The sequence below is a fragment of the Osmia lignaria genome, chromosome 16, assembly GCF_051020975.1.
Source record: "Osmia lignaria lignaria isolate PbOS001 chromosome 16, iyOsmLign1, whole genome shotgun sequence".
Lineage (NCBI taxonomy): Eukaryota > Metazoa > Arthropoda > Insecta > Hymenoptera > Megachilidae > Osmia > Osmia lignaria.
The window spans coordinates 6,222,443-6,239,663 of record NC_135047.1 but is presented as its reverse complement, the minus strand read 5'-3'; the positions used below and the strand labels follow the sequence as shown (position 1 = coordinate 6,239,663).

At 43.9% G+C, this 17,221-nt stretch overlaps 1 protein-coding gene across 12 annotated transcripts in view; it reads right to left on the bottom strand.

Annotated features, from left to right (window-relative positions):
- Hr3 (nuclear hormone receptor 3 ROR-beta) overlaps positions 1 to 17,221 on the bottom strand; it is a 108,666-nt gene that overhangs the window by 51,064 nt on the left and 40,381 nt on the right. Inside the window, exons 1-2 of one of the 12 annotated variants that reach the window (XM_034317398.2) lie at positions 10,254 to 15,123; positions 3,278 to 4,240 (exon numbers count right to left, since the gene is read on the bottom strand). The exons of 9 other annotated variants lie outside the window; for them this stretch is intronic. In XM_034317398.2, coding sequence (XP_034173289.2) covers positions 3,278 to 3,401 — 124 coding nt within the window. In that variant the 5' untranslated portion in view covers positions 3,402 to 4,240; positions 10,254 to 15,123. Of the gene's footprint in view, positions 1 to 3,277; positions 4,241 to 5,948; positions 5,964 to 10,253; positions 15,124 to 17,221 lie in introns of those variants that run through there. 2 more of the 12 variants (XM_034317399.2, XM_076692915.1) reach the window with 2 other exon arrangements.

The window sequence follows — 17,221 nt, the reverse complement described above, 5'->3', positions numbered from 1 at the left end:
AACGGTCTGACTAATGCCATCAAACTATTGTTCGGGTCAAAGGTTACGTCGTTGCGAAATCGACAAACAATTGTACATCTGCTGTTTTCGTACCATCGTTCCTTCATTTATACACAGAGTACGAGACTTCTGCAATTTTTCCTTAATTTGTCTACGGATCTAACTCTGTAATTTCTCTGTGATGTAATATAAAAGGTATCTCCCCAGTCATCAATTACATCGAGTGCATTGAAATTTCACCGATAACAAAGGAATGAATTGATTACTTGTCAATCGAGGTAACATGTACATCGTGGATCAGTGTTTGAAATGTCAAAATCAGATTGACAATATCGGAAATTTATTTAATATTGCTTGTCCTTTCATCGAACTGCTGCGTGTTCTGATAATTGTCAACTGCATAATTAATGCAGCAAATATTTCTATGATACATGTTATCGCACTCTGTGTCAAAATCTGGATATGTAGATCATTGGTATATTAACCCTTAAAGGCTATTATCAGCTTTAGGGTAGCATAGTGCCGCTACGGAAAATCTAAATTAATATCTAAATATTTAACGTTAACAACTGTTGCGTTACTGAATAATATAATGGGGTGAAATTTCACCCCTGGTAGCCTTCAAGGATTAAAATGCATGAGATTTTCAGTTAAATTTCTATTGGAAGGTCAATAATGACCAGGGGGAAAGCATGGAAAAATTAAAATTTCAGAAGCGGTAAGAAATTTGTTTTCGCGTCATCGCGAGTCCAGGAGGACATTACCAGGCGACGTTATGGGCGTTCTTCTTACGAAGCTTTTGCGCAACCCGCTCTTACGTGGGTACTTTCGCTTTGCATAATTTACTCGCGGCGTTTCGATCGCGTATTCGTATTCGGGACGGCTATGTCTCTCGCGACATCGTCCACTTGCTTTTGAAACCGTTCCCGTCCTTTGGCTATTTCGAACGAAACGCCTGCGTTTCCCTGGGCTTCGTGGAAACCGGCCTCGCTTCTAAATGATTACTCTGAAACTCGTCGACAGATACGCGCCTCCTATAATATGTCTTTGAATTGATCGAGTTCCGCGATGCAAACACCAAGTGCACCAACTACGTTTTTATCTGTGACTTATCAAGATTGATCAGCGATCGTGTTGATGCTTCAAGTTCCGCGAGCAATGCTGACAGGGAAAATTGAATCACGGTACTATTTTGAAAATAATCTATCTCCGAGTTCTCAGAATGAACGGATTAAATCTTCACCTGGTTATTTGCAGAGAAATTCGAGTTTCGAATAAAAAAGAATTTAGAATCACTTTCAACCTGCTCGGTAAATCCTGCTTCGCATCACTATATTTGTTATTCGAGACGTGCGCGATTCGCGACATCGTAAAAACAGTTTTGAAACGTTTCGACGGTATTCCTGTTGCCGGTTTCTAAACTCTCTCTCTCGACTCCGTCGAAAATCATGATTCATTCAAAATCTATAACTTATTTCAATTGCAAAGCAGGAGAAACACAAGGAAATGATTTTGAAAAAAACAAGTCCAAAAGCCATTTGTCTGCTTCCAATTTTTAGATAAAAATTGATGAACCTTGTTAATGATAAATTGGACAGTGTCTATGTTAATCTGAACAGTTTTGAGTTTCTATAAATTTTCTGCAACGATCGTTTGTTACAGTACGCGATCAATTGGATCGTCATACATTTGTGCGTATCGACACACGTTCACGTGCATGTATCAGCTTTATCTGGTTGTCCGATCGTTTTGGAAGTAACATCAATCAGGCGGGCAGTGTTTGAGATCAATTCTAGCAATCTTGCATGATAACGAGATCAATAATCGATGGCGACGAGCGAGCTGCGCTACGAGACAATTTAGACGCGTTTATCGGGCATTAAAGTTGAAATATCGCGATACACGGTGACATTTACGGGGCTTAACTGCCCCCTGAAAAATTCCAACAATTTTGCCAACTACTCCCCCGTGACGTAACGCGGCACGCGTTTCACCGGATCAAATTAATTCGCAACGAAAGCACCGTGTAAATAATGTAAAACGACGTTTCAATGCTTCACCGTGAGCTCACTTAAAAATTTCACTCGGACATTTTCACTGCATCGAAATTTGCATTCGTTTTACAAATATATTTCGCGCATGTGACACAGGAGTCCATAAAAATATATGAAATATTCAGTTGTGTCCAAAAATTAAATAAACGTAGCTTTTGTTAAATTTATAAATAAAGTACTTTTTTCATTTTTTCATTGTAAAAGGTCGATTTGAAAGTCTGAATCTAAAATTTGAATAATTAAATTTTATATGACCCATTTACCAAATTGATTGCAAAAAAAAGAACAGAAAGTAGCGATATCGATAAATCATAAAAAGTTAAGCATCAATCAAGTGTTATGACAGTAGAATTTTAACGGATTCCAAAAAAGTGGAGTTAATCACTTTGAGATCGTGTTTTGGTCCGACGCGCGCGTCTGGCCACCTAATCTACTGCAAGTGAAATCCACGTGTGGCCGAACGGTCAGACGTGTGCGGATCGAAGGATCCCCTCCCACTGCTACAGCTGTGAATTCTGCAAGTTCGCGAACTTCGAACGTGCGAAATGCGCGTCGCGTAACTCGGCTACACCATAAATCTCGAGGAACTATATTCGAGTAAAGATCCTGCCGAGCTGGATATTAAATTCTTCAAATTGAATCCAAGTCATTTTACATTTATGGAAAGTTAAACGCGTTCCTTTCAAATTACACTCTTACCGGAGCAAAAAGATTCGAAGTTGACAAATGATTGAAGATGCAATGCTGCTAATGTCCTTTCATCCGCGAACGTATATCTTCTGGCACCGCGTAAAACCAAGACGTACAGAGACGGTCTTTATAAAAATTCCAAAGATAAAAAAAAAAAATAATAATGTTCGTAGCAGGAAAAAGTACTAGACGATTCCGCGAACTAACTGTTTCTGCTTGGAAACGAAAAAGAAAAAAGGACACTTACACAGAGATAGACAAAAGACGAATACACGTATACACACGGATGAAACAGAATGAAGTACTAGCAAGCAGAGAGCGCATTATTCTGAAAAGGACGTTATGTAAACTTGGTTCACGACGATTCCATGGGGCTCGTACAACGGTTCTCCGACACGAGCGGAATTAGAAAATCCACGTTAGAGCATTGCGAACCGGCCCCGTCTACGCGTGATTCTTTTTCCTTAAAGATCGTACACAATCGCCGTGGGAACGTACGTTTCTACACACAATAACGGAGGCTCTTTCGTTACCTTTTATGCTCCCGGACGAGGTATGAGGTGTTTGCGGTGCGTGCGAGGTCAGAGGTAACGGCGAGCCTGAGGAGGTCGCGGAGTGTTCCAGCTTGGAACTCACCGCGCTCCACATCTCGAACATGTTGAACGCCGTGGTGATGGCCTTTCGTCTCTTCCAGGCTGCTACCCCCGTAGATCACCCGGCGCCCTTTACCAGCCCGGCGTAACATCCGCGACGCCACTCGAAAGGACGTCTTCTTCGTCGGTCTCGAGGTGTTCGCACCGATTTTGTCCAAAATACCTTATCTCTCACTGGTCGTTCTTTTTATTTTTTTTTTAATTATGTCACGTCGAACACGTTCTATAATACACCAACAATTGATCACGATTTCACTTCTTTCTATCGGTTGGTTCTATCTCTAAGATTGCTTCAGCTTAACTATCGTCGAGTCGACGTGATACGTTAACAAAACTATCTTTTAACACCTGCTTAGATTTTTCTACCTCTTATTTACTAAGCTCGATATTTCATTCACTTTACCGACGACACCGAATTGCTGGATTCACTGTCGCTTTATGTATCACTTCCGGTATCGTCAACCGATTTCGGACCGTACAACCGTTTCTCCTTCTTTTAAACGGTATTACGTTAATACCCTGCCCGTCATCGTCAACTTCCGTCTCCACCTTCTCTTCCGCCTCCTCCACGCCACCCCGACTCGCCCTACGCCACTGCGTGACACGGTTTACCGCCTATCGCCTCTCTACTGTTATTAGTATCGTCAGCACCTTGGCTAATGAACGACTAGCTGCAACCTTCTTAATCGCCGCCAAGTCGAAGCGCACCGAGGCGAGTCGTCGTGATCGTCGATGTTACGATCGTGTCCCTTGCTCTCGTCTTCGTCGTCTTCGTTGATTTCGTTGCGTGCGTCTCGCGTGACATGGCGCCACGGGCCACTCTTGCCTACGAAGATCGTCGATCTGCAAACACTTTCGTCAGCATCTTTTCGCACCCCTCCCAGCGATCATCGTTTCACTCGGCGCTGATCGTACGGCACCGTGTTCGAGAACAACGGTACGCGAACGGTGACTTCCGGTTCTTGGAACGGGGTGTTATATGTACCGGGAAATCGGTGGAATTGCTTCGACCCGGAGCAATTGAGAGGAAGAACGATAAAATAGTCGTACTAGGATATTAACCCTTAACCCTCGGTCGGCGGAATATTCGCTGACCCAAAGTACAATTTCCAATTTAAATTTTAAACTATCCCTTCGGATAACCGTTTTCTTTCAAATGGATTCGCTCGGAGACGAGAAAACGGAGCTTGAACGAAAGAGGACCGTGGATGGTGGAAAGTAAAGACAGCAATTACACGAGCCACGTGTACGATATGTAAAAAGAGAGTCACGCGAGAAGCGGAGCGAGAGTCGTAAGAGGATAGGATAAACCAGAGGCGACACGCACGTGTTTCGAGATGGGTATCGTGTTCGGCACGTTGACGTGTTCATCTACCCGCGCGTATGCTTCGTGCACTTGCCGCACGAACGCCTGACACCGTTAAATCGAGAATCTAATTAACGTGTTGCACTCCATTGCGACAAAACGTAGCAGCTGTGCGAGAAAAAAAGAAGGAAAAGGAAGGCGACACAAGTTACCACTTGCCGCCGATCCGGTTATTCTACCAGCTGAACTAAGAGTGTCTCGAGGAAAACCTATCATATTTTTATTTCTATCATATCTATGTAAAGTTTCAGCTCCTTTAATAAAGATAAAATTCACTTCAACTGTTCGCTCTTTCCCTTTAATATTTCCTTCCAACTGCGATCGTTATATCATCCCCGTGATGTAACAGAGCCCTGCGTGGGAGAACGAAAAAAGAAAGAGAACTATTAAACTGAAGCGGTAAGCTAGGGGAGGATGAAATTCCTGGTCATCGGAACGCGACACCCTTAGCCGCGGACCGTGGTCGATCGGTCACGACTTGACACGAAAATTCAGACATGTGCGCATCGATCGTGCATTTCCGTACACGGAGTGTTCCCCTTTAATCCTACCGCGTTGCAAGCACGAGAGCTCGTGTCGAGGGGAACCGCACTTTGCTATCGAGCGAAGTTCGCAACCGAGCGACCACCAGCCGAGCCTGCCTTGCTTTGCCTTGCCTACCCACCCACTCTTCTATGTATTACAAGCCAAGCGTGTGTCCATGTGAAACAAATACATAGACGGTAGCCCATCCACTGACAGCCTATTCCGTGCTTTCATGCCGCTTTACATTGCCCGTGCCTCTCTAGGACAGGGTGGGATTCACCGTGGAAGGAAACGTCGTGGCGATGCGCCTACACGCGCACACCGTTCCATATGATACATGCTCCTCGTGTACGGTACAACGTACGTGTGTCTGAGCGAAGGCATTTTTGTGTGCAGGTTTGCGTGTAAGGGGCATGTACGACCAACAGCCGAGTACATGCGAGGTGTTCGTGTATGTCGGCGCGGCAAGATGTGCATACGAGCGAAATACATTGCATCCGTCTAATGAACTGTGTCACCCGTGATTTCTGCGCCGTCTGTCTGCACGCGTGTGGCGGCCGGTGCACGCACGTTACGCAATCCACTGCGACGAAAGTGCATGCGACAGGGAGAGAGAGAGAGAAAAAAAAAGAAAAAATTGCGCCACTTTTCTATACATACGCGTCCCATACGCGGAGGTCCACGTTCGTTCAGCGACTGCGCTAATGAACCGTATCGCTACTATATTTAGTGCGCGAGTAAACACGCCGCCACGCTAATCCGCGGATACCGCGCACGCCCGTATCATTGTATAATCGCGCAAGAAGCTAGAGTGCATACGACGCGAACGCGAGAACGATCCGCGTCTACACACATGACACGCAGACCCCTGTGCACCGGTTGCGACGCGACCTACACACTTGAATCGAATAGCGAACCCGCTATTATGTACGTGTATAGAGGGTTTGCAGCGGTGAACGAGTAGAGGAGAAAAAGACCAAAGTGCAGAAGCGCAGCCGGTGAGACGGAGAGAAGCAACACGATGGGAAAGAAGGAAGGAAGGAAATAAGGAAGGGAAGGAACGAGGGAGAGATAAAGAGGGAGACGATACCGTAGTATGGGCTACATTCTGTCGGCCCCACTAGCCCACTGACTCGATGCACTCCTCGTTCCTTCTTTCCCTCTCCTCGACCGAGCTCTTCTTCCCTCTTTTCTCGCTCTATTCGCCGCGGCTAGCGGACCCTCCTCGTTCGCCACGCGTCCCGCGCTACACTGCACCTATATGATGCACCTATATGCACCGCTTCTTTACACCGATATACACCTATACAGGGAACCGTGTTCCCGCATATTCCCTTCCCGATGTTTGCTCGATCATACCGTCTTCCATACCGGTGTGCTTCGCCTCTGCCGATCAAATGGGGTGATAATGAACCGTTAACCCCTTTCGCGACTCGCTGCGCGCCCGTTCGCGGCCTTTTTACGAATACCTTTCCCCGATCCGAAGTTTGCTTTTTTTTTTTTTATTATTTTTCTTTTCCTTTCTTTGGCCCTGCACTTGTCGAGCGTGGAATCCTTTCGAGTACGTGTATGTTTTTCAAATATCCAATGGATATTGTGAAATAGAATCGACGGAGGAAAATTGCCATTAAAGGGATTTGTAATTACGATGACGGTGCTCGATTGGAAAAAAGGATACGTTGCTACAGCAGTGGGTTTTTTCTCTTGATCTCTTATTCTTGAGAACGATTTAACGCTTCGAATGCTAGCACCGATACCATTCACCTATACTTTATTTATGAGGCGCATTTAATGCATGTATACGGAATCTCGAGGAATATTTTCCCATTAGCGCTTATTAACGTAATAAACGAGAAATATTCCCAAGAATATACGCGTGATCTAACAGAGCCAGGAGAATTAGAATTCAATATACCCGTGATGATTTGGATTCCTCGTTAACAATAAGAAAAGTGGTTATACCTCGATCATTCGTCGCGTCAAAACGGTGCTCTCCGGGTAGAAAGGAATACATTTGCATTACAGAGTATCGCAGTTATCCCTGCAACGATTTCTGATATTCCAAATTGCATAGTTTCAGCATTTCACAAGCAATTTCCTGATCCTTTCATTTAACATTCCCATTTTCACTTGGGTACAATGAAATCTCGCATTCAAATGAGCTCAATTCAAAATTCATTTCACTTCAAATTGTATTTCCATCCTCGTTTCAGACAGGATCCTCTTATTCAACAGGCTTATTTCCATAAATCTGTCCTGTAATCTACCTTCTTTTCCGTATCGTGAAATCATTTTATTTGCTTTTTACCGTATTCGGAGATCAGCCTAATCGCGATTCGATTCTTTATTCGCCTCGAATTTGAGACTGTTGCTGTTTTATTCGTAATGGTCCCTAAGTCGAGTCGCGTGCAACGCGAAAAACGCGGGTCGAAGTTGCGCTAAAGCGGTCGGTCGACGCGTTCCTGCGGCACTTCGTAAACTATAGCCCGAGAGGTTGGCCGGTATACGTGTATCCCCGGTGCACGAGTGTGTCTGTGAATTACTTTCGCCCCGGGGGGCATCGCATCTTATTTAGGTCGTGTACACCGAGCGTATACTTTGGTTCTGGCACGAGCGTGCCGGCGTTATTACGGCATCGCTGCCACTGCTGCTGCTGTTCTAACAACGACACAGAGACGCAGGTGACTCCGTTCGTACACACACGATCTTCCTAAACGTGTTCCAAAACATTTGTTCTCTCGTGTTTCGCGGAACTTCGGCCAATATTTTGCACGAGACTGTCGATCGAACATTCTATAAGGGTTGAAGTTGCGATTCAGAGGGTAAAACAAAAATTTATTAATCCTGACGAGTGCTTGACAAATTTTTTGAAGATGCACGATAAGTGACCAAAATAATAATTAATAATAATTGAAATTGACACGATTACCATTCGGCAATCAGAATTTACACAGTCGAGAATTAATTCAAATTCTAACTCGAAAAGTTTAATGGCTCGTGTTGAAAGATAATTGCTGGCAATTTGAAAGAAATGAATGAAAGTGGGCGGTGCATTTTCAGTCTCTTTAGAATTTTCCTATGCTTTCTTTCGTTACTCTAGCACGAACCCTTCGATTACACGGTACCACTGCTATTTGCATCATTGCCGGTATTTTATATTATCAAGTCTGACAAAGTAGAACGAGTAATTTTAATGAATTACTCGCTAATTCGAGCACGAACGATGTGCGTCAATGAGCTTCATTGGACATTAATAATGACAGATGTAACGGTATCGTTTCGATCAGAAGAAGCAAGGCAATGTTACTTTGCAGAAGAATATTTCACCGTGATAACCTTTTTCTCCATTTCTACACCGCGACACGTGGGTATTTCCTCTTGCATCACGAGGACATCGTTAACAGATAAGAATTACGAGTATTCCCGATATTAAAATGCTCGAGAATTATGCTTTCTTAATTACTTCATCGCACGTGCCGGTTGGTTATGGACTTTCGTTCGGAAGTCAACGACACGAAGCTGCGTAACAAGTGGGCCACCAATATTTAGGGGAAACGGCTAACGACTCCCGATCTAACGTGTTCAATTAAAAGATAGTTTGGAAAGAAATTGCCTCGATGTATTCTTTATACCTCGATCATTATACCTGCTAAGATATTCCAAGCAAAACACCGTCGATATTAACCCCTGGTTGACGGACCATGGAGAGGGCCATTATTGTCATTTTCTAAATTTTATACACTCTTCTTTTAAAATTATTTTTCCAATATACGAAAACCTTCAAGTTTGGGTCACATTTGACCTAATTACATAAATAATTACATACACAAATATAATGTTTCTCACTGTGATTCTATGATTACTATTTGAAACTATTATTATGCTATGTAATTTGCTTAAATTCACCAAATTATTTGTCCGTCTTCTCAAATTTCCTCTGCTATCTCGTAATTAACATCTCCGCCAGCTCGATACCAAGACATCCACGCGATGGTCCTTCAAAGACCATCGAATTCGCGGAAGAGCAAATTACAGGAAAAGGATTCCACGCTTTGTGTCACTTCGGTTTCCGGTTAACAGTACTTCCGTTCGCAAAGATCGGTAATTCGCGAGCGGAGGCCGCGTATCGCGTGCACGACGTGCGTGTCTGCGGCGAAAATCGAGATGAGAACCCGCGCTTTCCCGTTCGGCTGCGTGCGTTACCAGCGCGCATGCACGCGTGCGCGCGAGTACGGTTCACACAACGGTGTTTCACGCACACAGCCTCGCGGCCACGAGCGTATCGCCGCGCGCGCAATGTAGGTATTACTTAATAATATCCATAACCGGGAGGTAAATGGAAGTGTGGGCGAGACGGGTGGAGGAAAGACAGCGGAGAAGAGCAAGCGAGAGAACGAAAGACTCGCGTACGAAAAGGTACAGCGAATGAGAAAGAGGGTAAGAGAAAACAGGGAACATTCACAGTCACATGAAAGAACCGTCGAGTTGTCTGGAGAAAATAAATTCGAAGATGTCTTGATAAAAAAAAAAAAAAAAATAATATCAAAATAGATCAGTAGGAAAACTCCTCCACAGGAAAAGGGGTGGTTTTAAATTTCAGCTGCGCGAAAACTCGTGTCTGTAATGCGTATTGAAGAAACTGGTAAACAAACGAGAAAATGGTACTTTGAATAGCGCCAACGCGCGAAGACGGTTCTATCTAAAGAGTGAACCTGCATCATTAGTCGATGAATGTATGTAATCGCTGCTAAAAATACGAAACGAAAACGTCACTTGCATCTCGATCACCGCGTCCTAGATACCACGAGAAATTTCCGAACGAAACACGAACCTCCCTTCGCACGATCTATATACCGAACGAAAAATATCAGTGTCGATGAGAGAACGATTTACACCGAGTCCGACTGATCAGGACCGAGCGAAACGATGAAGATTTCCTGGAGAAACACGTAATCGTGAACCCACCACTGCGATAAGCTGCCCTCGTAACGCGTTCGGCCAGTGCACGTAACTTTCGTCGATGGTAGGACGTATGCTCCCTTATCACAGAAATGCAACCCTGTCACAATAGCGTCGAGTGTGTCGAGGCCGGTGGTCTCGACGCATCGTTCACTTTCACTGGTGAACCGGCCGCGGATACCGGGACCACGGTGCACACGTTTGTCGTTGCACGTTTCCCGCACGAACCGTTCGCCACGCAAAGGGGTGAGCACTCTCCGCGGCGAGAAACGTCGATACTTTTTTTTTCCCCCTCTTGTGCCGCCGCTTGGCTAGTCCCAGTGTGTCCGATAACGTAGCTAACCCGTTGCTTACGAGGATCCGCGAACGATCTTCCTTCTGATGACCGTGCGTCGACGGTCGAGTAGCGGAGCGGGGCGTCGACTGACACTCGTGGACAGTCACGACCCCATCCCTGCGACTTTCCACGCACGAGGATCGCTGAGGGTGCGATCGAACCGAACGAACCACAATGGGGATGATTCTGTTGTCTCGCGTGCCATCGGTTCTCCACGATCCGGAACCGATCCTACGGTGGTACCGGTTGCCTCTCACTTATCACTCGCGAATATATCTACACCCTTTCTATTTATCAATTTCTTTTTTTTTTCTATTTTTATTTTTACAAGTGTACACATACACACACACACGCGCGCGCGCGAGTGTATACGTAGGACACACGAGGATTAGAAACACTATCTCGATCGTACACGAACGGGACGGTCTGGCCGCGTGTCGTTACATCGGTCGCAACTACGAACCTCACACTTTACACTGGAACGTTTATTTAAAGAACCGGTAAAGAGCCGCGCCGTTCTGATGTAACTTGTCCCTTAACGTGACCAACACAGTACTTGCGCTACCGTGGCTCCGGGTTGACTGGTGCGCGCCGCGCAAGACCGGAGAGAGCCAGCCCCACCGTCTCGCTATCGCCCTCTCGCTCTGTCCTACCGTTTCTCTCCCTCCGTACGGCCTAAGGGAGCGACAGAGAAAAAGACAGAGAAAGCAAGAGCGCAGCAGCGAGGAGGGCTCCGACAGAGAGGGTAACGGAGTGGGGTAGTGGGTCGCGATAGGGAAACTCCACGGAGGGAAGAGAGTGAATCGAAAGGGACGAGGAGAGGGTGAGAGTAACAGAGACGAACTGATACAACCGTGAGGAGGAACTAGCGGGAGGAAACGTGCCTCTTGTGTCTGTCCTTTTCTTAAGAAACGCACCGAGAGGGATGAAAGGGGAGAAAAAAAAAAGGGATGGAAACACGACGGGGGTGTTTTTCGACCAGTCGCGAACAACACACCGCGAGTGATTGTTGTAAACAGGAAAGGGTTGCCCGTAGATCGTCCCTCTGCCCTCCTTTCGCCAACATGTGATCGGTCGAGTTTCGTGGTTCGTTGGCGCGAGTAAGAAATCGATATGCTTATGCTATGTGAAATGTTTTTACCGTGTACCGTTTGACAGGTGTGATTTTAATCATTGTTTTAAGAGTCGATTCTGAAGAGAAAGTTGATATTACGAAGAGGAGGGGACTGTAGGTATTTACTTTCAATTTAACCCTCCAACAACGGACCTTACGGTTTTTAAACATTATTTTTCCAATACGTTAAAGTATTTCGTTTTAAAATTTGAGAGCTTAATTTTGATCTAAGCACTCTGTTTGAAGTAGTTTAAAAGGATTTAAAAAAAGAAAAAAGGATGCACGAGAGAACGTGGAAAGACGAGATGGGGTGCTTTTCGTTAACGCTCTAAAATATAAAGAGATCTCGTCAAAGTAAAAAGGACTCGTCTCTTTTTCAATCGTTTGAGTTCATTACGTCTCCGTAATCTCGACAATGGCACGAAAGCGAAGCAGTCGCTGCTCAAGAACGAAATTAATTTGCCTTCGCAAATGTACGGGGGGACAGTTTAATTTATAACCTTTGTACATCGTCCAAGAATTTCCTTCTGAAAACTAATAAAAAAGGAGGAAAAGCAGGCTAGAGGTTTAAGGAATTTCTCAGCTTATCTCATAAAAAATTCCTCCTGGATAAGTCTAACACGGAAGAAGCTTTAGACGTTTAAAGGGAAACAAATGGAGCAACGTCGTAAGCAGATCGAAAAGAATACACGAGTGCGGAAACTTGTACGACAGAGAGAGGCGCGGTGTCGAAGGGTAGAAAAATGGGGAGAAAACGGATATAGGAAGTTCCGAATAAGTTGAGAAACGCGAGACGAAAGACGCCAAAGGTTGGCAAGAATTATTCTAAATCGACCCACATACCCTGTCCTTTTAATCCTGCTGTTACTACGATAATTAAATTTATTGCGTGCCATTTCTAGCTACCCTTACGTTTGAAAGATACAAAATTTACGTTCTTATGCGATGTCATAGCACTGAAAAGCATCCTCCCTTTAGGGAAATGTTACTGAATATCATTGAAAGCATCGCCACTCGTGGTGGTTAAACTAAAAACATTCTGTTGCTTTTCATTCGGGAAACTTACCCTCCGTCGAATCAACGATTCATCGCGGAGACGAGAGCGCGTGCCAGTTTAAGGAGAAATCTCATCCCCGAAGAAATGGAATTCTCGGTGCTGAAAAATTGATATTAATAAAGAGTGAGTATTTTAAAGAGAGACGACCGGGGGACTAACGAAATTTGAAACAGAATGAGAGACGTCCGCGGGACCGGATAAAAGAGGGAAAGGAAGCTCGCGTATGAAAAGCAGAAGCTGAAAAAGGGTAGTAAGGAACAGGAAGCTGTAGAGCGTTCGCGGAAAGGACGTGATGCTACGTGCTGAGAGGGAAACTAGAGAAACGGAAAGAAATAGGGTCACGTTCGGATGGGTCACTCACCCCCTTTAGGATTACCACCATCTGCCTTGAGAACTGATAAATTAACATCACATTTTTCAAGAAAATTTTATATATAACATTTCGATAATCTCATGTGAAACCAGCGCATAATTTAAAAAAAAGTTGTACAATATTTCAAGTAAAGACAATTTCGTGAACGTGCTTTGAACTTTTTAAAAGATGCTCATTGAAATCAGGAGACGTGTAAAGTGAAAGAAAATTTTAGTCCAATTTCTCAAATCACCGACGACGGAGGGGATGAAGTTACTTCTGAAGAAGTTCAGAGAAAACGAAAAGAATCTCAATTACGATGGACGAATGTACGATAAATAGGAAAGTTCAGCTGGAATATTATGCAAGTTCGCGTCCTGTAGAAAAAGACGAATAGAAGAGTGAAGCAGTGAGAACGGAAGGAGCGAAGAAAAAAAAAGAGGGAACGAATAAAATTGCTTGGCGTGGCATGCAACGAGGACATACCACAGCCATACTTTTCCGGAATTATAATTTAGCATGAACTTAACTTCGGACCAATGTAAACGCTCGCGACGTATTTCTTTTTTCTCCCTCCCTCTTTCCTTCCCTTTTTTATGGAGACGTTGGCTCTTTAATACGGAAGAAAGAACTGAAAAATGACGCTAGAAAGTGGAAGAGCCAAGTGCTTTCAACCGCCAATGCAAATGTCCTACGGCTCGCTGTAAATAGAAGCATAGAAGGGAAGACCGTGTTTCAGCTTTTCCTATAACATCGCTGACATAATTATAATTCTTAGTTACTCGTACACGCGTGGTGTTACTTATCCTGATATGAATCTCGATTTGTAAACTGTTAGGTTTAACTGTTAGATTTATGACACCTCATTGGGTGCTTAGAGACAGTCCAGACCCTTGCAGAATCACAGGACTGGACAAGGGTCTGCGATTCGGCCCACCCCGACACGGTCACGTACCCTTAAGTGGGCCTGAACTTTTCTTTGTCAGCGCACTCGTCTGGGACAGTTCGAATCAAGACGCCTTAGACGACAGACGTCAAAATATAACAGGGTGATCCTCTCGCTAGTGGACCCAAGAGGAAGTGCCGCAACAATAGGATGAAGAAGTGGACATCCCATTTCTTTCATCGCTTACGAAGACGGCTATGTACGTGAAAATGTGTGTAAAGCATTTAAACCTCTCCAACGTTAAAAATTTCCCTCGAAAACTACCCCTTTTACAGTTACACCTACACAACACCATAGGAGGTTGAAAGTAAAAATTCGACTTTGGAATACCGATTCGTATAATTAAATAAATTACGTTATTTAATTTTAACTAAATGACTATAATTGACTATCCTTCGTCCTCGTCTACTTTACAGCCCCTTCGACGATCGTCGATTCGGAATACAACAAAGGCGATTGTCGCGCGAAAAGCTACCCTCTAACTTCCTGCGAACATCACCGTCTACCTCTGGAGAGCTTTTGATTTCAATTTTCGAGCGATTTCACGCAAGGTCGAGCAGTTTTCCTCCGAACGAACGACGAAGCTCGCAGGGGCGGCGCACGCACTTGCCACGACGATCGATCTTACCGAGGATCGATCGGCAGGGATGACGCCTATAGGCGTTATGTACTCGCCAGGAAGGTACACCCATCGACTCTGGCTACCACCGTTAACGCTAATCAAAAGTCCAGAGGCTGTATCGAATATAAAGAAGCGGTCGGGTCGTTGTTCGGCCGCACGCTCTGAATTAACACTCGGACACGGAGCCGACGAGACGTGCAACCTCGTCGACGGGAATGCAAACGAACAGAGTACTGAACCGCCGAGCCGCTTCTTTCACGGCTGGAGAACATTAACGAGGAACGGTACTTGTTTCTTCGTCCGTTCACCGATGAAAGATTCACGCGGTACCGCGTGAATACTGAAAACCGTCGAGTTGAAAGAAGCGGAAAGAAGGTTCTTTACTCTTCTTCGTTTCTTCGTTTTATGATACAAAATATTAGTACCACTGTTTATTTTTTATTTAAATACTAAATTCAATGTATTCCATTCTATTTATTTTCAATAAATCATCAAAGAACTCTTGTTTAATTTTCATTTAACCATCGAAAAAATAAAAATGTCGAACGAAACAACAAGGCGTTTATTGCGTTTCACTTGTGTTTTTCAAGTACCAGTGCGATTTCCCTCGTCAAATATTTTGCTTTCTGCATCAATTTTTAATATTTGCAAAAATAAAAAATGCATTTCAGCGACAACATAAAACGGCCCGCATTCGCTCTTCAGTTTTCCAGTGTGTTTTCTGCATGAAAATGTTTTTGTTATAAGCGTAAATATAGGAAGGGACAATAAACAACGGTGAGGCAACAACACGAAGTGATAGACAGCACCGCTATAAATTCAATGTTATTTCGAACCTAGTGTCCCTGTATCATGTGACATCTGTAGCGGAAAACTCGCAAGGGCGTGAAACTGGAGATATTGCGTAGTGTCCATCACTCTATGGAACTTCATAATAATAGAAAGTATCAAACAATAGCTGCTTGTAGATATTATATTCTTCATTGTCTCTCGAACGTTATCTATTATTCTTACTCAAAGATATAACAAAGATATTAAACTAAAATTAAATGTATCATTTCATAACGAAAGAGCTTTTAAAGGAACAGTGTGAGATTTAGAAAATGAAAATAATATGAGATACAAAATTAGATTAATACCGGAGCTCTCACCATGGTACGCTGTTCGAGCGTTAAATTTTAATTGCTCTATGGACATTCTTATTAATGTGCAACTCTACTGAAAGATAAATCTAAATTTACCCACGATAACGTCATGTGAATCATTAAATTTATTCAGACGTACGCACTGAGAGAATTATTACTGTTAATGGTAACAACACAAAGTAACAATTCTGAATACGTTATAGAACCTCTAATCGAACAAATTTTTCCGATCAAACATCTGGAAAGGACCGACACACGATATCGTACCGTTAGGTCGTCCACCCCGACGTGGATCTCATTGTCGTTTCTAATATTATACAGGGATTTCGGTACAGGTACGTGGGAAGATGCTCGATCGAATACGATCGAACGGTGCGAGAAGAGGACTCCCTATTATTGGGTTCGAAGAAAATCAAAGAGACCAGTGAACTGCCAAGGTAAGCAACGCGATCGAGATCTGGAGCAAAGGTGCGTGGCACATGAATGAAACGCTCGGCAGAAAAAAGAGGGGAAAAAAAAAAAGAAATCCTCGATACCAGACGTCGCGTCGGCGTGGAACGTCGTATCGCTTTTCGTATGATTTTCAATAACAACGAAAGGTTTCCGTTGCAGCGACCGCTGCACCCGGAAATCGGAAGAGGAGATGCATTTATTGTGCCCTCGAATCGCTTGTCTACCGGGAGCACGCAATTGGGGAGCGGCATGTACCGTTCGAATAGAGGAAGAATTATGTTTATACGGTGTACGGTATCGTAATGGAATTTCTTTTCCGCAATTGTCCATCTGTTTTCACGATATACGTATGTTGATTTTATAAGTGGAAGTTTGAACTTCCATTGGGTCGATTGGAAGAGAAAGAAATTGATATGTAACGATACACGATCGAATAGATAAATCAACATTTCAATTCCTACGACGATTGGTTGGCAGAAATTTTGATTATTCGGAACGATAAGGAGTCCGGTTAGTTCGTGATCGTTTAGAAAGTTCAACTTCTCGCGAAGCTTGCTTAATTCTTTTTACCTACTCCCGACTAGCTGCTGGTAGAAACGAACAAATTTGGCCAGAGACCCTGACGCGTGTCTCTGTTTACCGGTTTACCACACACGCTCAAACGACGGATTACAGTTATTCACACGCAGTCACTGTCAATGACCCATGGCTTCGACGCACACCGGTGACCCACGAAATAGCAATCAGTCGTGAATCAATTAACCAACTGAAAGGCTAGAAATCCGAATACTTTTTTCATACAGAATGCGTGGCAAAATTAAAGCAACGCGATTTCATTTCCAAAAAAAGGGGGTGCATTTGCACATTTCAAGTGCATCGTTGCACTCGTGAAAAAAATACACGAAGCATTCGAAACAATTTCTTTTCCATTATTCAAAAACACCTATC